Below are 16,733 nucleotides of genomic sequence, written 5' to 3'. Positions count from 1 at the left end.
TGGAATCTAGTTAGATAACCCATGTTGATCAATTTGCATCAACAGCAAACATAGGATCTTGGGCTTCTTTGGTTCAGACTGTAATTATAATTCAGGCTACAACTTCCTCAATTAATAAGCATAAAACAAGCACTCGGGCACAGACCTTTCATCCAATCAGTCAGTTATATTTCCTCCTTTTTGTTGTTGCAGGGTTTCCCATTTTTAGTTACTTACAAAATAATTATCAAATTCATATCCCCGCATAAGCCGCTTCATTGGTTTTACTAAACAGTGTCCTTATGACCGTTAGCTCTATATAGTAAACTCAACTTCAGCAGGGCTTAGCTGGATACATGTTTGTTTGAGCTTTGCATATTTATATAAGTTTTGTGTTGCTATACTGCCGCCCTTATTTCTGATCACGCGTGGCCCCTGTCTCATGATATTTACCCACTCCGTATTGACAAAACTCCACTTGAGCTGGTCCAAGAGTAGGAACATAGTCATTCAATAACACATTACTGGAGAGAATCAATGCTTTATTTCAAGGCATTCTGTTTGGGGTATTCAATGCATCCGCAGGAGAGTTGGCAACATGCACAAGAGTTTAGTAAAGCTAATATTCATTGTAGTCTTGACACTGTGTTCATGTGACATTTCTGCGTGTAATATAAACCCCATGATCGTCTTTCAAAGAAAGTCAGAGCCAAATCCCAGCTTTGCCTGTGTTTGCACTGGAAACTAATCCCACTTTCTCATCAATCCATGAGCAATTAGGTCTTATTTCATGCATCTTGAAGACTGAGCACCATTGTATACCATCATTTTAATCTAGAAAATAGCAGTTTAATAATTGCATCTTTATATTTGGTTTGACAGACAGTTTTATACATCCTTGTGAATACGGTATTGCAGTGATCAGAAGACAGCACCTTCCTGCCCCCCTGAGTATAACCTCATTGCTCCATGGAGGCATCAATCAGGAAATCCATTCAGTTTTGAGGATATGGGTGTGCTCCTTTTTAAGAGTGTGGAGCAATTTGTGCACAGCTACTACCCGTTCCGCCAGGATGGCGTCTCGGCCTCAAGTCCAGTGCAGGGACCAACATGGCTGATATGATGTGACACCTATACAGGTCCTGACGCTAACTGCCACACCAAGAGACAGAAAAGAGAATTGGGTGGCGGGTTGGTTTCAGACAAAGGGAGAGAATGGGGACCAGCAACTGCTGTGAGGAGGAAAAAAAAGGGGAACGTAAAGACAGAGAGGAATGTGGAAAGTGCACGAGGCATAGAAAAAGCATTTTTTTTTTTTTTTTTACCTCTGAAAAGTGTTAGACTAAGAGGCAGTGTGATACAATTGAAACACAACCTCAAGTGAAAGTGGAGTGTTTCTGTATATTAACAGCCCTTTCATGTATAAACCAAGCTAATGCATCTCTCCGCTAAACTGATCTATAGTATGTTGGCGCCAAAGTATACCAGCAGAATAGCAAAGCTGATAGCTATAGAAAGCCATCTGATGCAGTGCTGCTATTTATACCTCTGTGCTCCATCAGTGTGAGCTAGCCTTTGTAGCATCACAGCACCCGGCAGGCCAGGAGAGGCTCATAGTGCCTATAGCTCAGCATCACAGTGCTGCTCACTAATGCAATTTTTTTTATGGTAAACACCCCCCCCGAACCTCACCTCCTACCCCCTCACATACAAACACAAACTGCACATCAGCCAGCTGAGTCATGCTAGCTGGCTGCGCTGGGTGTTTGTGTGAGAATTTTGTGATCAGCTTGAGACAAGGTGATTGTGTACTAGGGCAGTGGGCCAGAGCTGGCTCTTTGTTTACACAGGTTATATCAGGCACTCACATCAGCACTTTGGGGCTAAAATCTGTTGTTTTTCCAAGACAGATAAATTACTGTTTTACTGAAGTATTTATTTACACCAAATATCAGTTTAGCGGGATTATTACACTGACAAAGGTACACATATTATATACGTTTCTGAAAGAATTGTAAGTTAAAATGAGGTTTCTCTCTATAAAAATAATTCCCATCTTAAGTGTGTGCATGTGTATTTGTGCATGCTTACATATACCACAGGTGTGTTTGAGAGAAGCCTTGTAGAGAGAGATACAGTAGACATACAGAGAGAGAGAGAGAGAGAGAAGCAGACAGAGAGATACAGAAAGACAACAGACAGTCCGCATGATTCTGTCGGGGTCATGCATCATAAAGAGCTTCATGACTTTTCTGTCAGTAACCTCTGACTCACACTCATGAATGCTCTGTGTGTGATGATCTAGAAGGCAAAAGTTATTTTTACTGGTGGATGTTGTGGCACAAGCTCATGCTAATGCTTTGGGAAAATAACCAGCTTAAATTGTGGTCCCCTTACTATACACCTTTATAACAGATAGTGTGTTCATATTTCTATGGTTTGACATGACATGGTCTAGTCATAAAACAAATTTACAGCAATACGAAATTTCAAAAAATCATGTTCAGATTTATCAGTACATGTGAAGTTAAAACATATCAATAACATTTCCATAGTTTAGGTAAGATTTTCTGACAAAGCTTTCAGACACCAAGATGGAAGGGACATTCATTTTTTTTGTGCTAATGCCAGATGCCGAGTCATGGCAACATACTGTAAATAAATGCAATGACTGCAACAGGTCGCACAAAAGCACACACACTTTGTCAGATGACAGTGGCTGGTGCTGAATAGCCACCTGGTTAATTTAATAGTTAAAAAATATATAGTATCAGTGCCAATTTAAAATTCATTGGGAAAACCTCACCTGTTACCATGCACCACAGAATGCCAATAATGAAACCACATCCTGACAACATAACCTTGTTTTCCAGGTTGATTTAGTACTGTGGTTTTGTATTGAGTCCTGACTAAAATGCACAATGCATGCATTATTTATATAAGCAGCTTTGAATTTTTTAAGTTAATAATTCCAGTCGCTGCTTATTGAAATTTTTTATGTCTAGGAGAGAAGATGCAAGACAAGATGGGGATAGACAAAGAAGATAGAGAAAGAGAACAAAGAGTGAATGCTAAATCTATTACATTTATGTCTACTTCATAAATTTTAGATCAGCGTAGTTTCTTGGGGGAAAAGAGAGACACATTGTTGTGTATTTGTGTCACTACGGTAATTTTGCTCCTGACACACCCAGACAACACCCAGACAACCGTACTGTATTGATTGTGTGGGTAGTGTTTGCTGTCGGGCTTTTTGTACGTGATCAGGTACATAAATGCAAATACAAGACTACATTTTGCTAGAAACACGGGGAAGAGAACCACGTGTGATATAAATGGCACTATAGTGCTCTACTGCACTTTTCATAACAGTTTGCGTTAAAGATTTTATTTGACATGTGTGAAAGTTATAATTTGACTTCCCATAGTGTTAGTGAGTTGGTTATTACCTTAGATCAGTAAGGACACTTCAAGGTTTTAACAGTCTATTACAACAATAATATGCATTTTATTTTGGTGGTTTCACTCTACTCGTGTGATGCTTTGGAACAAATCCGTGCAACCTTGACATAGACTGACCATTAGCTTACAACCCCTCTGCTACATTCTACCTGATACACAACCTTTATTCAACATTACAAACATATAAAAGAAACATTTAAAGCTCATATAAATCTAAATGCGAATACAGGAGGAGGCTAAGGATGTGGACAAAGTCAAACTCCTAAAAGCTTGCACAAGCGTAGTGGCAAGAAATAAGTGCTTGGCTGTACACACATAGAATGAGTACAGCAGCCTGTGTGTGTGTATCGACCATACAAAAAGGTTGTGGTCATATATGATTGGATGTGCCGGCTTAAACTACAGCAATTCTCGGTATTTCTTTTTTTGTTCGCTGTTCGCTTACTTAATGTTCAAGTGTGTGTGTGTAAGTGAAAACATTGAAAACATTTATTTATTTATTTATTTTTGCTCATGTGTCAACGCATATCCTCGCATCTGATCTGTCCTCCGAGATATTTTATGTATATGGTCATGTGTGTTCCCCAGCTGTCTGTGCGCATGCTCCCCTCCTTTTGGAGAGTGGAGTACCACTCCTCCATTCGGTCAGGATGATCAGTGATCACTAACTGCTGCCGTGCTATGCTGTGTTTTGTCAGCCTAACCTGGCCTGTACTATGAAGCAAGTGCAACATACCCAGGGTGTCTTCGTTATCCGGCTTCACTAAGCCTAACAACTGCAATCACGCTAAGTAGTCGCACGACGTTGGTTACCAACTCAGTAAATCAAGCCAGATTTTCAGTGTCGAACAGACTTGCGAGCAAATAATATATAAATATAAAAACATAATTCAAAGCCAAACTACTTTCATATCTTATATTAAGTACAAGTACAAGGCTTTAGTGCTTCAATCAGTCTCTGTTGTAGAATGATATCAGTATACAAAAGCACAACCAAATGGCTTTACACCCAAAAGGGAAAGAAAATGAAATGATGAAGACAGGAGGGGGCCCTCCCAAACTTGTCCTTCGAAGAGATCCTCTCATGAGCCGCGTACCGAGGTCCAAGGGATCTTCTAGAAATGGTAATGCCATTTTCCAAGAGAACTGATTAGACACTAGGTGATGCTTTTATATGTGTTGATCTGTTATCTCACACACCTAACCTGCTCTGGAGTTACCATGGCGATGTTCTCCAATAAGCAGCGAACCACCTGAAGTTACCTTGCTAACCACAAATCCTGCTTCGTAACACAGGCCTCAGGCCAGTCTCGTCCTCTTCACTGTTCCATGTGTTGCCGGTAATCAGGTGTTTCTGTCTGTAGTGCTCTCCTGTTATAACAAGCGCTAATCTCTCAGCACACAGATGAGGTGCAAGGGGCAGCACAGAAGGATGGAAGCTCTGTAAGTATTTATTTGTGTAAGTGGCTTCCTTTGTGTCAATGTCAGATTCCTGTTTGTTGCTACAGTCTGACAGGAAGCATTCTTTGTTTGCTTTTCTCCTTACCTGTCTTACTCTCTGTTTGCGCCTATGCCACTGATGGATATCCCTCAGCCTGGCCAAGGGATGGGAATTGAGAACCAGTTCCAAATTGTCCGAACCATCGGAATCATATGCCTCTGAGCTTATCAGGTCCTTTTTAAAGACACCAGCTTGTATTTCTTGTATTTCATCTACGCTGCATGAAACTTGTAACAAGAAGGAGTCATGAAAGAGAGGAAGAAATGGTCCAAAGTGTGGCTTCATTTCACAAAGAAAGATGACAACATTGCAGCAATTCCCATACATAGACTTTACTTGCCCGGGAAGATAAAATTACTCGGTTTCAAAATAACTCTCTTTTTCACTCTTTTCAAACTAACAATTTTTTGGCCTGTCTGAGTTGCGTTCGCTGCAGTAGCTGAGTGGGAACTACAGGCTTCTCTGTTCGCAGCCGCCTAGCTAGGGTCTACGGATAGCCTGCATGTTAGGAGTTTAGGGGACATCTGTGAATTGTAGCAGCAGAAAATAACCTGGGTTACGCTCTCCCCCTCTAAACTGCATGAGTACCTCAATGAAAACAGCAGTCACACGCCGCACCACCCACCACCACAAGTATATTCTCAACCTGTGAGAAAGAAAATAACCTGAAAAATAACTAGCACTGCAGTGCTAGGCGGAAACACCAGCAATATGCCAAAACATCTTTGTACGCAAAATGGGCTTAAATTTCAGGAATGCCATGTATTTCACACGCATGAGTGCCACCGCCTCCCAACCGAGCAGCACCTCTGTTACCGAGGGTAAATATCCTGTGTTGTAGTAATATAAGCGCCATCCAGGCAGGCTTGGCACATTTTTTCTTTGACTAGGAAAACCTAAAGAAAAATGAATTCTGTACAAATAATTTCTCATTTCATCCATTTTAGATGATGACAGATAGACTGTTGCTACAGGTACTTCAGAGATAATAAAACAGTTGTGTTGACGCTGAAAACATGTGTAGGCCTAATTTTTTTCCACACAGAAAATTTCACTAAGAATCGTTAAGGGAATATATAAAGAATCTGACCGATAGGCAGAATCAATGATGGGATTGGTATCAATAAAATCTTATCAAATTCCATCCCTAGTCTGGCCTGATATAAGTAATGTGCACCAGATCTGGACTGAGAAAAGAGAAGATCTTCATTTTCATTTCCCAACAGCCATGTCCGCCTCACACCACTGCAGAGGTATTGTTCTGCCATCAGACGGACCCTGCTAAGGCAACTTTTTATTTATTCTGACTCTTAAGAATGGTCTGAAAGGGATAAAGAAATATATAGAGAGGCAGCATGGGACATAGACTTTGGACAGTGCTTTTCAGCCATAGTGTGGTATTTTCCATTATACACTGGTTGAACTGTTCTCATCCTTCCTCATAATCTGCTCTAGCTGTCTGCTGATAAATGGGTTAAGGTTCAGACTCAGGTTTTTTTTGCTCTGAGCACAGTTGAAGTTCCCTTTTGTGCAGACGTTTTTCGGTTCTTCAACAGACTTCCTCCACTAACACAGTAGGCTACATGTATATCCTACGTTTTTTGTTTTTTTTTTCTTTTTTTTTCTCTGTCTATATTTTGTAGTGGGTGACCTGTGGTCATGTTCTAATTGGCACTCTCATTTTTCCCCCTTGTCATGCAATGTTTGTGAAAGGCGTTGTATAACATAACATTAAACTATCTCACATCGCAAATTCCTGAGTGAAGTCCAGTGATAGGCGGAATCAGCATGGTCAACCTTTGCACTTTCTTTTGATGGGTGTAAAAAAAAAAAAAAGAAAAAAAAAAAGAATGCTGTCTCAGATCTTCTTTGGTCAGGGTGATGACTCTGGTGTGTCAAGGAAACCCAGGACATAGTCTTATATATGTGTAAGACTAAGTCAGCACTAAGGGAAGTCAAATTATAACTTTCACACATTTCAAAAAAATCTTTAACACAAACTGTTATGAAAAGTGCAGTAGAGCATTATAGTGCCATTCATATCACCCATGCTTCTTTTCCCTGTGTTTCTAGTAAAATGCAGTCTTGTGTTTGCATTTATGTACTTGATCACCACCCATACTAGCCCAGTTCATTTAAAGTCTCGATATTTCTTTTTCCCGTAGAGCCCATAGCTTGGTTATGTGCTAAGCTTTCTATGTGTGGGTGGAAAGGGGGCAGAAGTGGTTTGGACATAGAAAAACACTCACGCACAAACATTTACAAAAGAAAATACTCTCCTGGTTTTTGTTTTCCTTGTGGTTTGATTGCTGAGAATTTGAGCTCACATAGTTCAAAGGGAAGTACCTGTGGCTAGTTGGGGCTAGTTTGCAGCTCCCGATAAGGGACTAATCAATGAGTATGGCCTTATTCTTAGTCAATAGCCCCTTTTCATTGCTTAGAAGAAGCCAGGATACCTCGGGGTATTTGTGTGTCACCGTATAGTCACCCTATTTATAAACAAAGAGAAAACAAATACAGTGAAAATAGAGTGAAATCTTTCTTCTGAGCCTTATTTGCTCAGAGTGATAAACTGCAGTTTGTTTTTGCCCACATTTACCCAGAATCTCGATTATGTACCATCAGTAGGATCTGTCCAGTTCCCCAACTTGAAAACGAATGCAAAGAACACCCCTCTATATTACCTTTAATTGACCTGTCAAAGGCCTTTGACCTTGTCAGCATAATGAGTATCTTGATGCTCCATCGGGGCAACGTCCTTCTGCCATAGCTCCTTGGATGATTATGTTCTATTGAAATGTGAGTCAAAGGCAAAGACCAAAGTTCACTGGGTCCTGGTCAGGGAAATGCTGTTTGCTGACAATACTGCACCGGCCTGTCACTCAGAGGTAGCACTCCAAAATCTCACCGGCTGCTCTGCTCATGCCTGAACTGAGTTTGGGTCTCATCAAGCATTTTCCATCTGTGACCCCAGCTTTGAAGGATGTGGATCTGTAACAGTGTATTGTAAAAACAACAGTAAGGTCTGGAGGAGCCCCATACAGTCCACCCACATGAAGATGAATGAAAACAAGGCCTTTGAGTTTACGAATGACATTATTACGTGGAAGCAAGACTTGCACTAGGCCTGAATACGTTTCTGGAGAGGCATAACAAATGCAGAGGATTCAATAGAGCGCACGAGGGGTCACAGGTTTGATGAGATTATATGCTATGATCTTCACAGTCACCAGATCTTAAACAAATTATAGACCCATGGGAGAATCTGGAGGGAAGTGTGTTAAGGCTTATGCTTCAACTGAAGTGCTCGTTGGATGGCGGAGCAGCGTCTGAAACCCCACACCTATCCAACACTGGAACTGGGAATAGCAATTTTTTTCCCCAAAATTTTTTTGACTTTCCAGAACTCGGCAGTGGGTGATGCAGCTGTCCTAGCGATGCCATTTTCAATTCAATCGACATGGAAGCTGTGGTAGCAGTAGCTAGGAGCAGTTGATTTGGACACAACATTTGAAAAGATAAGCCAAGCCTGTACGGCCGTGTGAGTCTGATCCATGTGGTAAAAGATGTGGGAGGAAATGCGGGAACACAGCTGAGGGATGGCAACTGTACTACGGGCTGCACTTTGCTTTTACCCGTGACACCTGCAGGAGGGCCAGTAGCACCAGACATGGACCGTACAGCCACTGTAGGTGCCACTAAAAATAAATCATTATTATGCCATACACATTAGTCATAGCAAACAAACCTCTGTTATCTTTCAGTACAGGGAAATTAAGTTGCACTTAACAGATCGAATCGGCAGGATTAGGTAGTGAAATCGTGGCATGGGGCCTTAAGGACCTCACGTGACCAGTAAAAGGTCATGACATTAGTCTGTGGGTACGGGCAGTGGATGTACTGAGTGCCTTTAGTGGTGAGCCAATCTCTTTCACTTGTAAAACAATGGTTCCCCTTGACTGAGCTGCGTACTTGACAGAAGGCTACTGAGCTACTGTGGCACGTACCAGAGAGTGTGATTCATATTCTTGTTTTGCCAAAGTCAGCAAACCCGCCTAAGCTTCTTTTGGGATTATCATTACTATTAATTGGCTATTGGCTTGATCGTTGTTGATGTCACTTCCACGTCCCCCGTGTACAGTAAAAGCCTTTTAAATGTGTGCTTTTGAACGGCTTGTATGTCCCACTTGTTTTGTCGCCCTAGAGACCCCTTGGTCAGCATCTTTGGTAAGTTTCATTTATGTCAGTAGGACACAGGCTGCAGCAGGGCATTGTGGGAATGCTGATCTAGTGGGTTGTAGAGGATTAGGGTCACCGGGAGTAAGGAGCTCAGGCCTCCTTTCCTTTCCACAGCCTCTTGTACTCACTCTTGAGTTCAATATAGAAAATATGCCATATTTCATATATATCCTTATTGTCGTATTAATGGCTATCATAATACAGTTTGTACTGCTATATGAGTGCATTTACTGTGTGAGAACAATTTTCCATAGCTCACCACAGGCTGTACTTTTCTAGTCACAATGCAGTGGCCTGTTCAGTGCACATGATGCCTTATACATAACTGAAGAATTCAAATCCCAAGTAGTCCATAACCAGTGAACCGTCACTTTTCTCCCAGCAGCACACAGAGACGGAGTCTGGAGGTTAGTTGGTTCAAACTCAGCAGGTCTTGCACCCATCGCCCTTCTCTCCACTCATTGGCCCTGTCATTCCAGCTGCGATAGTGTCTGTGAACAGAGGGCATTATTCATGTCCTCAGAAGGGGGCAAGTCCTAATTGAAATTCCGGTCTTTTCCACTGGAATGAAGCGGGGACCGCCGACACCCACTGTATTATGCTGGCCCTGACACCTTAAAAGGCCCATCTGGAGACTGTTCACATTCCTGGGAAGCAGAAAAGACCCATTAGGAAAAAGTAACAGTGATGTACAATAGAAAGGGATGAATGAAGCAGGACAAAAGATTTGGGCAGGATGACAAGGGCGGCATTACAGTAGTTTTCGCTTTCTCTGGTTTGATGTGAAGCCATCCTCTACACTGCAGTAACTAAAGGGCTGGACTGTCTGTGGTTTCTGGCTGCCAGTGTGGTGTGCATGCTAATGACTGGATGAATGAATCAGTGCCATTCTGATAGAGGAGAAATGAGTACAAGGAACCTCTTTCTAGTTAGTTCACTCTCACAGCAGCCTACTGTCTTGGTCTGTCTACCGTCCCTGAACAACAACAACTGTACATGGTGATTAATAGCCTTTATGTAATGCCCTCACAAGTACTGTATCTCTAAAGGTGACATATATTTCCTAGTGGCACTATGGCATATTGATTTTTCTTTTTTTTTTTTTAAGTCTATGAAATGTCAGAAAATTTGTAAAAGTTTTTATCACAATTTTCCACAGTCCAAGGTGATTTTTTTTTTTTTTAATATCTTCTTTTATTCAACTAACAGTCCAAAATTCAAATTCATACTGATATAAAACAGAGAAAAGCAGCAAATCTTCACATTTGAGAAGCTTGGACCGGCAAATGTTTGGAATGCTTGCTAGTTAAGTGATGTAAAAGTTTAATTTATCATCAAAATTGTTGCTGATCAATTTTCTCATGATTCACTGCCAGCTTTCACCGACCTACTGGGGTGGCCCCTGTGCTTGTTTAGTAAAAGAAGTGTAAATTGATATAAGGTGTTTCTCTGTGTGTATTATGTCTGTGTTGCATCAGAACAACATAAACCTTTCTTCATGAGGATCGTCATCATCATCATCAGGATCCATGTTCTGGCCTGTCTGCCTCACCTAGTCAGAGGTGGTGTTCTGTTTTGACGGTTGATTCATCAGCTCTGGCCTGTTTATGTCACCGCAGGGAAAAATAATTTTATTGTTCAAATCCAGTTTTCTGTTCACATCGTTACTCCTGGTCTCATATTGACAAGAACTCTCTGAAATGTGGCATTTGCCCCGTTGTCATACATGCTCATTTTGTGTCTTTGTCCCTTGCAGAAAATCTAATAACACATGCACTCTGTCTTTATTCGTGTCTTTTTTGTTCCCTCTGCCAGGGATTGAGCTGTGCCTACCAGGATGGCGTTTTTCCATGACCATGGTGGCCAGTTTTGTGGTGCTGGGTGGTCAGCTGCTGATGCCCGGGGTGGCCTACCTCTGTCGCGACTGGCAGGTGCTTCAGGCTGTTATCATCTGCCCCCTGCTGCTGATGCTGTCGTATATCTGGTAAGGAAAAGGCCCGAGCATCTGCTGCACTTTGGCACAGACTTGTTTGTTGTTTTGTTATACTTTTGAAGTTTAAAAGGTGTTTTTAAATCCCACGCAAGGTGATTTGACCTCTGCAATAAAATCTACATGGGCTACATTTAAAGCATTCATGTTGTTTATACTCTAAATAAGACCTTGGTAAGCCAAAGATGCTTTCACCGATTTACATTGTAAAAACAAAGAAGTAGAGAAAGTCTTGCCTCCAAGGACGTTTTCCGGCAGTGACTTCTCAGCTGAATTAAATGTAACGTCTTTCTGTTAAGTCATTTGCAGTGACCTCTACTGTGGCTGCAGTCTCTTTTGCTAAAGTTCAGGAAATAAATACTCGTGTATTCACCTCCATTTATTCTACCATGCAGCAAAGTGCTCCACAGCACGGCTGAAAGTCAGCAGAGGAAATCCAAGAATAGATTAATAGCTTTTATCGCAGTGTATCAAGGACTTTCTTCCAAGGTGTACCTGAAGAACAAAGGGGTGTTCCACTCACAAATAATCAAAGGCACTCCGGAGGCACTAATCTGATCAAACATCAATATTGGTGATATACTGCTCTTCAATCAGTGTGGGACACAGAGAGCAGAACCAATGGGGGATTGATGGGGAATTCCACAGTAGTGGGATGAAACGGTGCAGGAGTAAGAAACCTTAGTCATAGGCAGGGTAGTCACTTTTATACTGGTGAATGAGTGATTTGGTCTTTTAAATTTAAAAACTAATTTTTAACTCTGTCAGGAGGTTATGTTTTCACCCCTGTCTGTTTCTTGGTTTTCTTGTTCATTTGTCAGCAGGATTATGCAAAAAAAAGGACAGAACTGATTTGCCCCAAAATTGGTCTTTAAATTTTGTTCCGGATCTGGTTAAAGGGGCGGATCCGGGATTTTTTTTATGACTTTCCATGAACCTTGTGCGATAGGGCATTTTTCGACATATTCGTCAATATTTGGCCTTGGCAGTGGTATGTGCTCTACTGAGTGCCTTTCTCGTTTTTTAATGTTGAAGTGTCCTCAGATCCACTGGGATTGATTTATGGAAAGGATTACTTATACGAAGATATCCCTCATCACTCAGCAGTTTGGTAACTAAGCTGTAAAAGAGTTTGCAACTGTTTGCTGTCTGCTTTGATCGATCATGGCCTTGTAAAATAAACATAAGAACAAGGATACGAAGCAAGTTCTCACATTGGTATTTCTTACAGATATTACTGGACATTTCACAATGAACTCAAACTGTAAGATGTAGGGCAAGCTTTTATTGGCAAAGAAACCCGACTGCTCAGAGGAATGCATGCATCGTAATGCAATACAACTACCGGATAATTAAGTCTAACAAATGAAATCAGGGACAGGGATAACAACTGCTGGCAGTAATTTGTTTATTTGTAGTTTCCATTAGGCTAATTCGAGACCCTACCACTTGTAAATAGTGTGTGAGTGTTTGTGTGTGACACTGCAGTGTACTGATTTTCCTGTTCAGCTCTTTTCGGCATTTAAATTGAAATGTGTTAAAATGGCGTGATGGTTTAAAAAAACCCCACAAGATTTAGTAGGTGCTAACCCTGATCAAGTGAGATTTCATACAGTCTTTTGAGAAGAGGATTTATTTCATTCGGACTCATTTTCATGCATGCCTATTAACAAGGACTTCCCCGGTCTTTTTGACAGGATCTTCCCTGAGTCACTGCGTTGGTTGCTGGCCACTCAGCAGTACTGCCGCTCTAAGTGGATCATGGGACACATAGCAGAGAAAAACCGGGTGAACATGGAGCTTGACACAGATAACATCCTCACAGGTAACACTGACACTAATTTTAAAGAAATCGGGATTAAAAGGCTGCTTTTTACATTTTGAGATTATGATTATTATGAGATTATTTTGAGATTATGATTATTTGATACATTTGATACCTTTTTTATGTTCAAGTAGTTATTGTGTCTTTATATATTTACTGCAGTGTTGTCTACCAAGCTTTTTTTTTTCAATTTTGTTTTTGTATGGCAGGGTGTGTAGTAATATCCCCAGCTGTGCTTTCCTAAATAAACCAGATTGACAAGATTATATCACTTCCTGTCTTGTTACCATAGTAACATGCCACCCCAGAGGTAGCGGTGGGTGTTGAACATTACATTAATACCCTCTGGAACGTTCATTAATTTAATTTTAAAGCCCAGGTAGGTGGACATGAGCTGACACGATGGTGCACAGACGGCAGATGGACACAGGTCAGGCACTTTGACCCCGGGTTAACTGTTAATTACTGTGCGCAGAAGACCTGTCAGAGGCAAAGAGCAGAGGGAACTGTGTTGTTGTAAAATGTCGGAGCCGCTTGTGTTTGTATTACGCTTTAACGGTGCTATTTTGGGTCGTGTACTTCTTCTGTTTTTGGCCTGCCGTTGCTTACCATATTTATCAATACATTTTGAAACAGTTCCATCGCTGAGAAAATGGAAAAGGAGTTGAGGAATGTTTTTCCGAGCATTGAGACATGACAAATGCCTGTGTAGCTACAGAGTAGGTCATCTTTGGGAAGTGAGCGAAATGATTTGCATAGATTTCAGTAGGTATAGTCTTACTCAGAGCTTTGTAGCTCAGCCAGGGGATCACTGGAAAGCCTGAGTGATACAGTCAGAGATAACCTTGAGCCGGTGGCGTGGAATGCTGTCACATGCCTGAGTCAACATGTACGCACAGTACCACAAAGTAGAAGTGTGTTTCTGTGGCAACCCCGCGGTCCGATACCAAAACATACACTGTTTGCAATGTCATATATCACCAGCGGCTCAGGGGTGCTGCCCTGTCTGCAGCTGTTCCTGTTCTTTTTATGAGCATTGCCATACCTGTCTCACAAAGCAGCAGGAGACTAGTTGTGTGCAATGAAACATGCTCATTAGAATTACATGTGGTATTTTCTGTGGTTGCAATTAATCGGAGACGTCGTTATTTGACTCTTTGAGAACCCAGACTGCTTTCGAAACTTTCCTTTGACCTGAAAACTCTGTCTGACGTGATGTTAACTACAGCTTGGCCGATACTGTATCAGCAGGTTGATATATAGGCTCATATTAGCTCATTTATTTATTACAAGTATATTGGAATTGCTATAGACAGTTGGTAGACAAGGAAACAGAAATTACAGTATTTCGTAGGCGAAAGTTTTAGATATATCTGACACAAATTTTCTTAATTAAAATTTTTGTTGTAGTTTATTTATCACAAATGTTACAGTGATATTTCAGAGTCAGTGTATATGTTGGCGAATATGCAAATAAAAATTGCACCACATACATTTTTATAGGCTGTTTTTTTTTAGGTATTTTTGACCCTTATTTTTCTAAATACGTATGTAAAATATTTTTGTGATTATTTATATTTTATTTAAATTACTATTCAAAATGGTATGAATTGTATTGCTCATAAATGATCATCATTTACTGTTACTGTCATCCTTGATAGTACACTTCACTGTTCAACTGTAAATATCCTGCCTCAGTAGATATGTTTGTCACAGCTTGTCTTCAACCAAATTTGAGGGGTAATTGCCACAAATATTATAGTTTTGTTTAAAAAAGAAAACTAGGTACAAATATTACAAGTTTTAGTTTAAGTACATATCATCGTCAGATTTTTTTTACTCTGAAATTTTTAGTTTTTTTACATTTATTTATTTTATTTATAAATTTATACATATATATATATATATATATATATATATATATATATATATATATTCTGTTTTATGGATTTTTTTTTCACAATTTAGATGGGAGTCACAATAACTTAGATTACAAACATAAAATATATATTGTGGATAAAAAAATGTACATATAATTATATGAAAAATATTTATATATATATATATATATATATATATTATATTAAAAAAAAAAAATGATATCTTTATGAAGTGACGAAGTGTCTAGAATAAAACTAAGGCAGACACTAAGCCACACAAATGACCAGAAATAACTAGAAATGAATAATAACTGATATTGATATCAACCTCAAAACCCCCATATTGGCCAGGCTCTAATATTGATTTGTTTGCTTATTTCTAGAACTGCAGAGAGCTCTTCAAAAGAAACCCAAAAAGACGTGCATTGTGAAAATGGTCGGGACAAGAAACCTGTGGAAGAACATTGTTGTGCTCTGCGTCAACTCGTAAGTGTTTGTCTCAAGTATTGGTGCTTAGAAAACTGTTTGGACATTTATGTGTCAAGGTGCTATGTGTTTGGGAGGGTCAGAAAAAACAGAGACAGAAAAAGGGGAAGAGTGTGTGCGCTTGCTCGTATGTGTGTGTAGGGTGAGGCAATGCCAGTCAGGCGCGCCATTTTGTACAGTTAAGATGTCACTATTAACCCTGAGGCTGGATATAGCATTGATCAGTTTGTCCTTCCACATTTGTGATGCTCTCTCTTATCATCTCCAGCGGGATCTATCTGAGACCTCATCCCTAGCTAGGCGGCCGCAGCTTTAGCTCTGCTTCAGCGCACCGTGTCCCTGACGAAGTCAGCATAAATTTTACATGAGCTGTGGCCTTATGAAACATTAGACAGCCCAGGAGAAAGGGTGTGAGTGTTTGCTTGCGTTTTTTGTGTATGCTTGTGGGGCGTTCGCTTCTGTGTCAATAAGCCAGTGTTTACGTCAGTGCATTTTTTTAGATACTTTGAGATGAGAGCAAACACGATATTGTCCCTCTTTCTCTTCTCCCTCCACGCAACCTCATCTTTTAGATTGCTTGTATCTATTTCTCAATTCTTATTATCTTCTCCCTTCATGTATATCATTTTATTCCTCTATTTTTCTCTGCTCCCTTTTTTCTCTCCTACATGCTTTCACTGTCTCCCCCTTACATCATCTGTTCGGTATCCCCAAATTTAGCAGCTGTAGTCTCTGATATTTCTTTGTTTGTACCTCACTGCTTTTCCCTCTGTGTTCTTCACGCAGGCTAACAGGCTATGGGATCCACCACTGCTTTGCTCGCAGCATGATGGACCCTGAAGCGCAGGAAACCACCATGTTCCATAACTTCTATGCAGATTATTACACCATGGCGGGCATTGCGGTGGCGTCCTGCATGGCACTGTGCCCGGCAGTGGGTCTGATGGGCCGGCGGGGTGGCCTTCTCATGTTCATGATCATCACTGCCCTAGCGTCACTGCTGCAGTTGGGCCTGCTCAACTGTGAGTACATTATGAATAACACATGTCCACTGACATGTGAAACTCTACTCATTCTTGAAGAGTGATACGACTATGACGTAGTCTATTGAGTTTATTATTAGTATTTTAGTATTGGGTATAAGAACTCCATATCGAAGAAGCTCTGAAACTCAATTTAAACTATAGGACACAAAACTCTCCAAGGGGTTTTGGTTACATTAAAGGAACAGTTTGACATTTTGGGAAATAGGCTTATTTTCTTTCTTGCTTAAAGTAACTGTATATGAAAAGATCAATACCGCTCTCATGTCAGTATGCTAAATATAAAGCTAGTGCCAGCAGGCAATTTGCTTGGCATAAATATGAGAAA

At 40.6% G+C, this 16,733-nt stretch overlaps 1 protein-coding gene across 1 annotated transcript in view; it reads left to right on the top strand.

The window, feature by feature from the left end:
• slc22a23 (solute carrier family 22 member 23) overlaps positions 1-16,733 on the top strand; it is a 34,789-nt gene that overhangs the window by 10,542 nt on the left and 7,514 nt on the right. The window contains exons 4-7 of the mRNA XM_040143884.1: positions 10,997-11,165; positions 12,869-12,996; positions 15,260-15,362; positions 16,149-16,384. Of these exons, the coding sequence (XP_039999818.1) occupies positions 10,997-11,165; positions 12,869-12,996; positions 15,260-15,362; positions 16,149-16,384 (636 nt within the window). The remainder of the gene's footprint in view (positions 1-10,996; positions 11,166-12,868; positions 12,997-15,259; positions 15,363-16,148; positions 16,385-16,733) is intronic.

Source organism: Xiphias gladius, chromosome 14, assembly GCF_016859285.1.
Source record: "Xiphias gladius isolate SHS-SW01 ecotype Sanya breed wild chromosome 14, ASM1685928v1, whole genome shotgun sequence".
In the NCBI taxonomy this organism is placed as follows: Eukaryota; Metazoa; Chordata; class Actinopteri; order Istiophoriformes; family Xiphiidae; genus Xiphias; species Xiphias gladius.
This window is presented reverse-complemented; position numbering and strand designations above follow the sequence as displayed.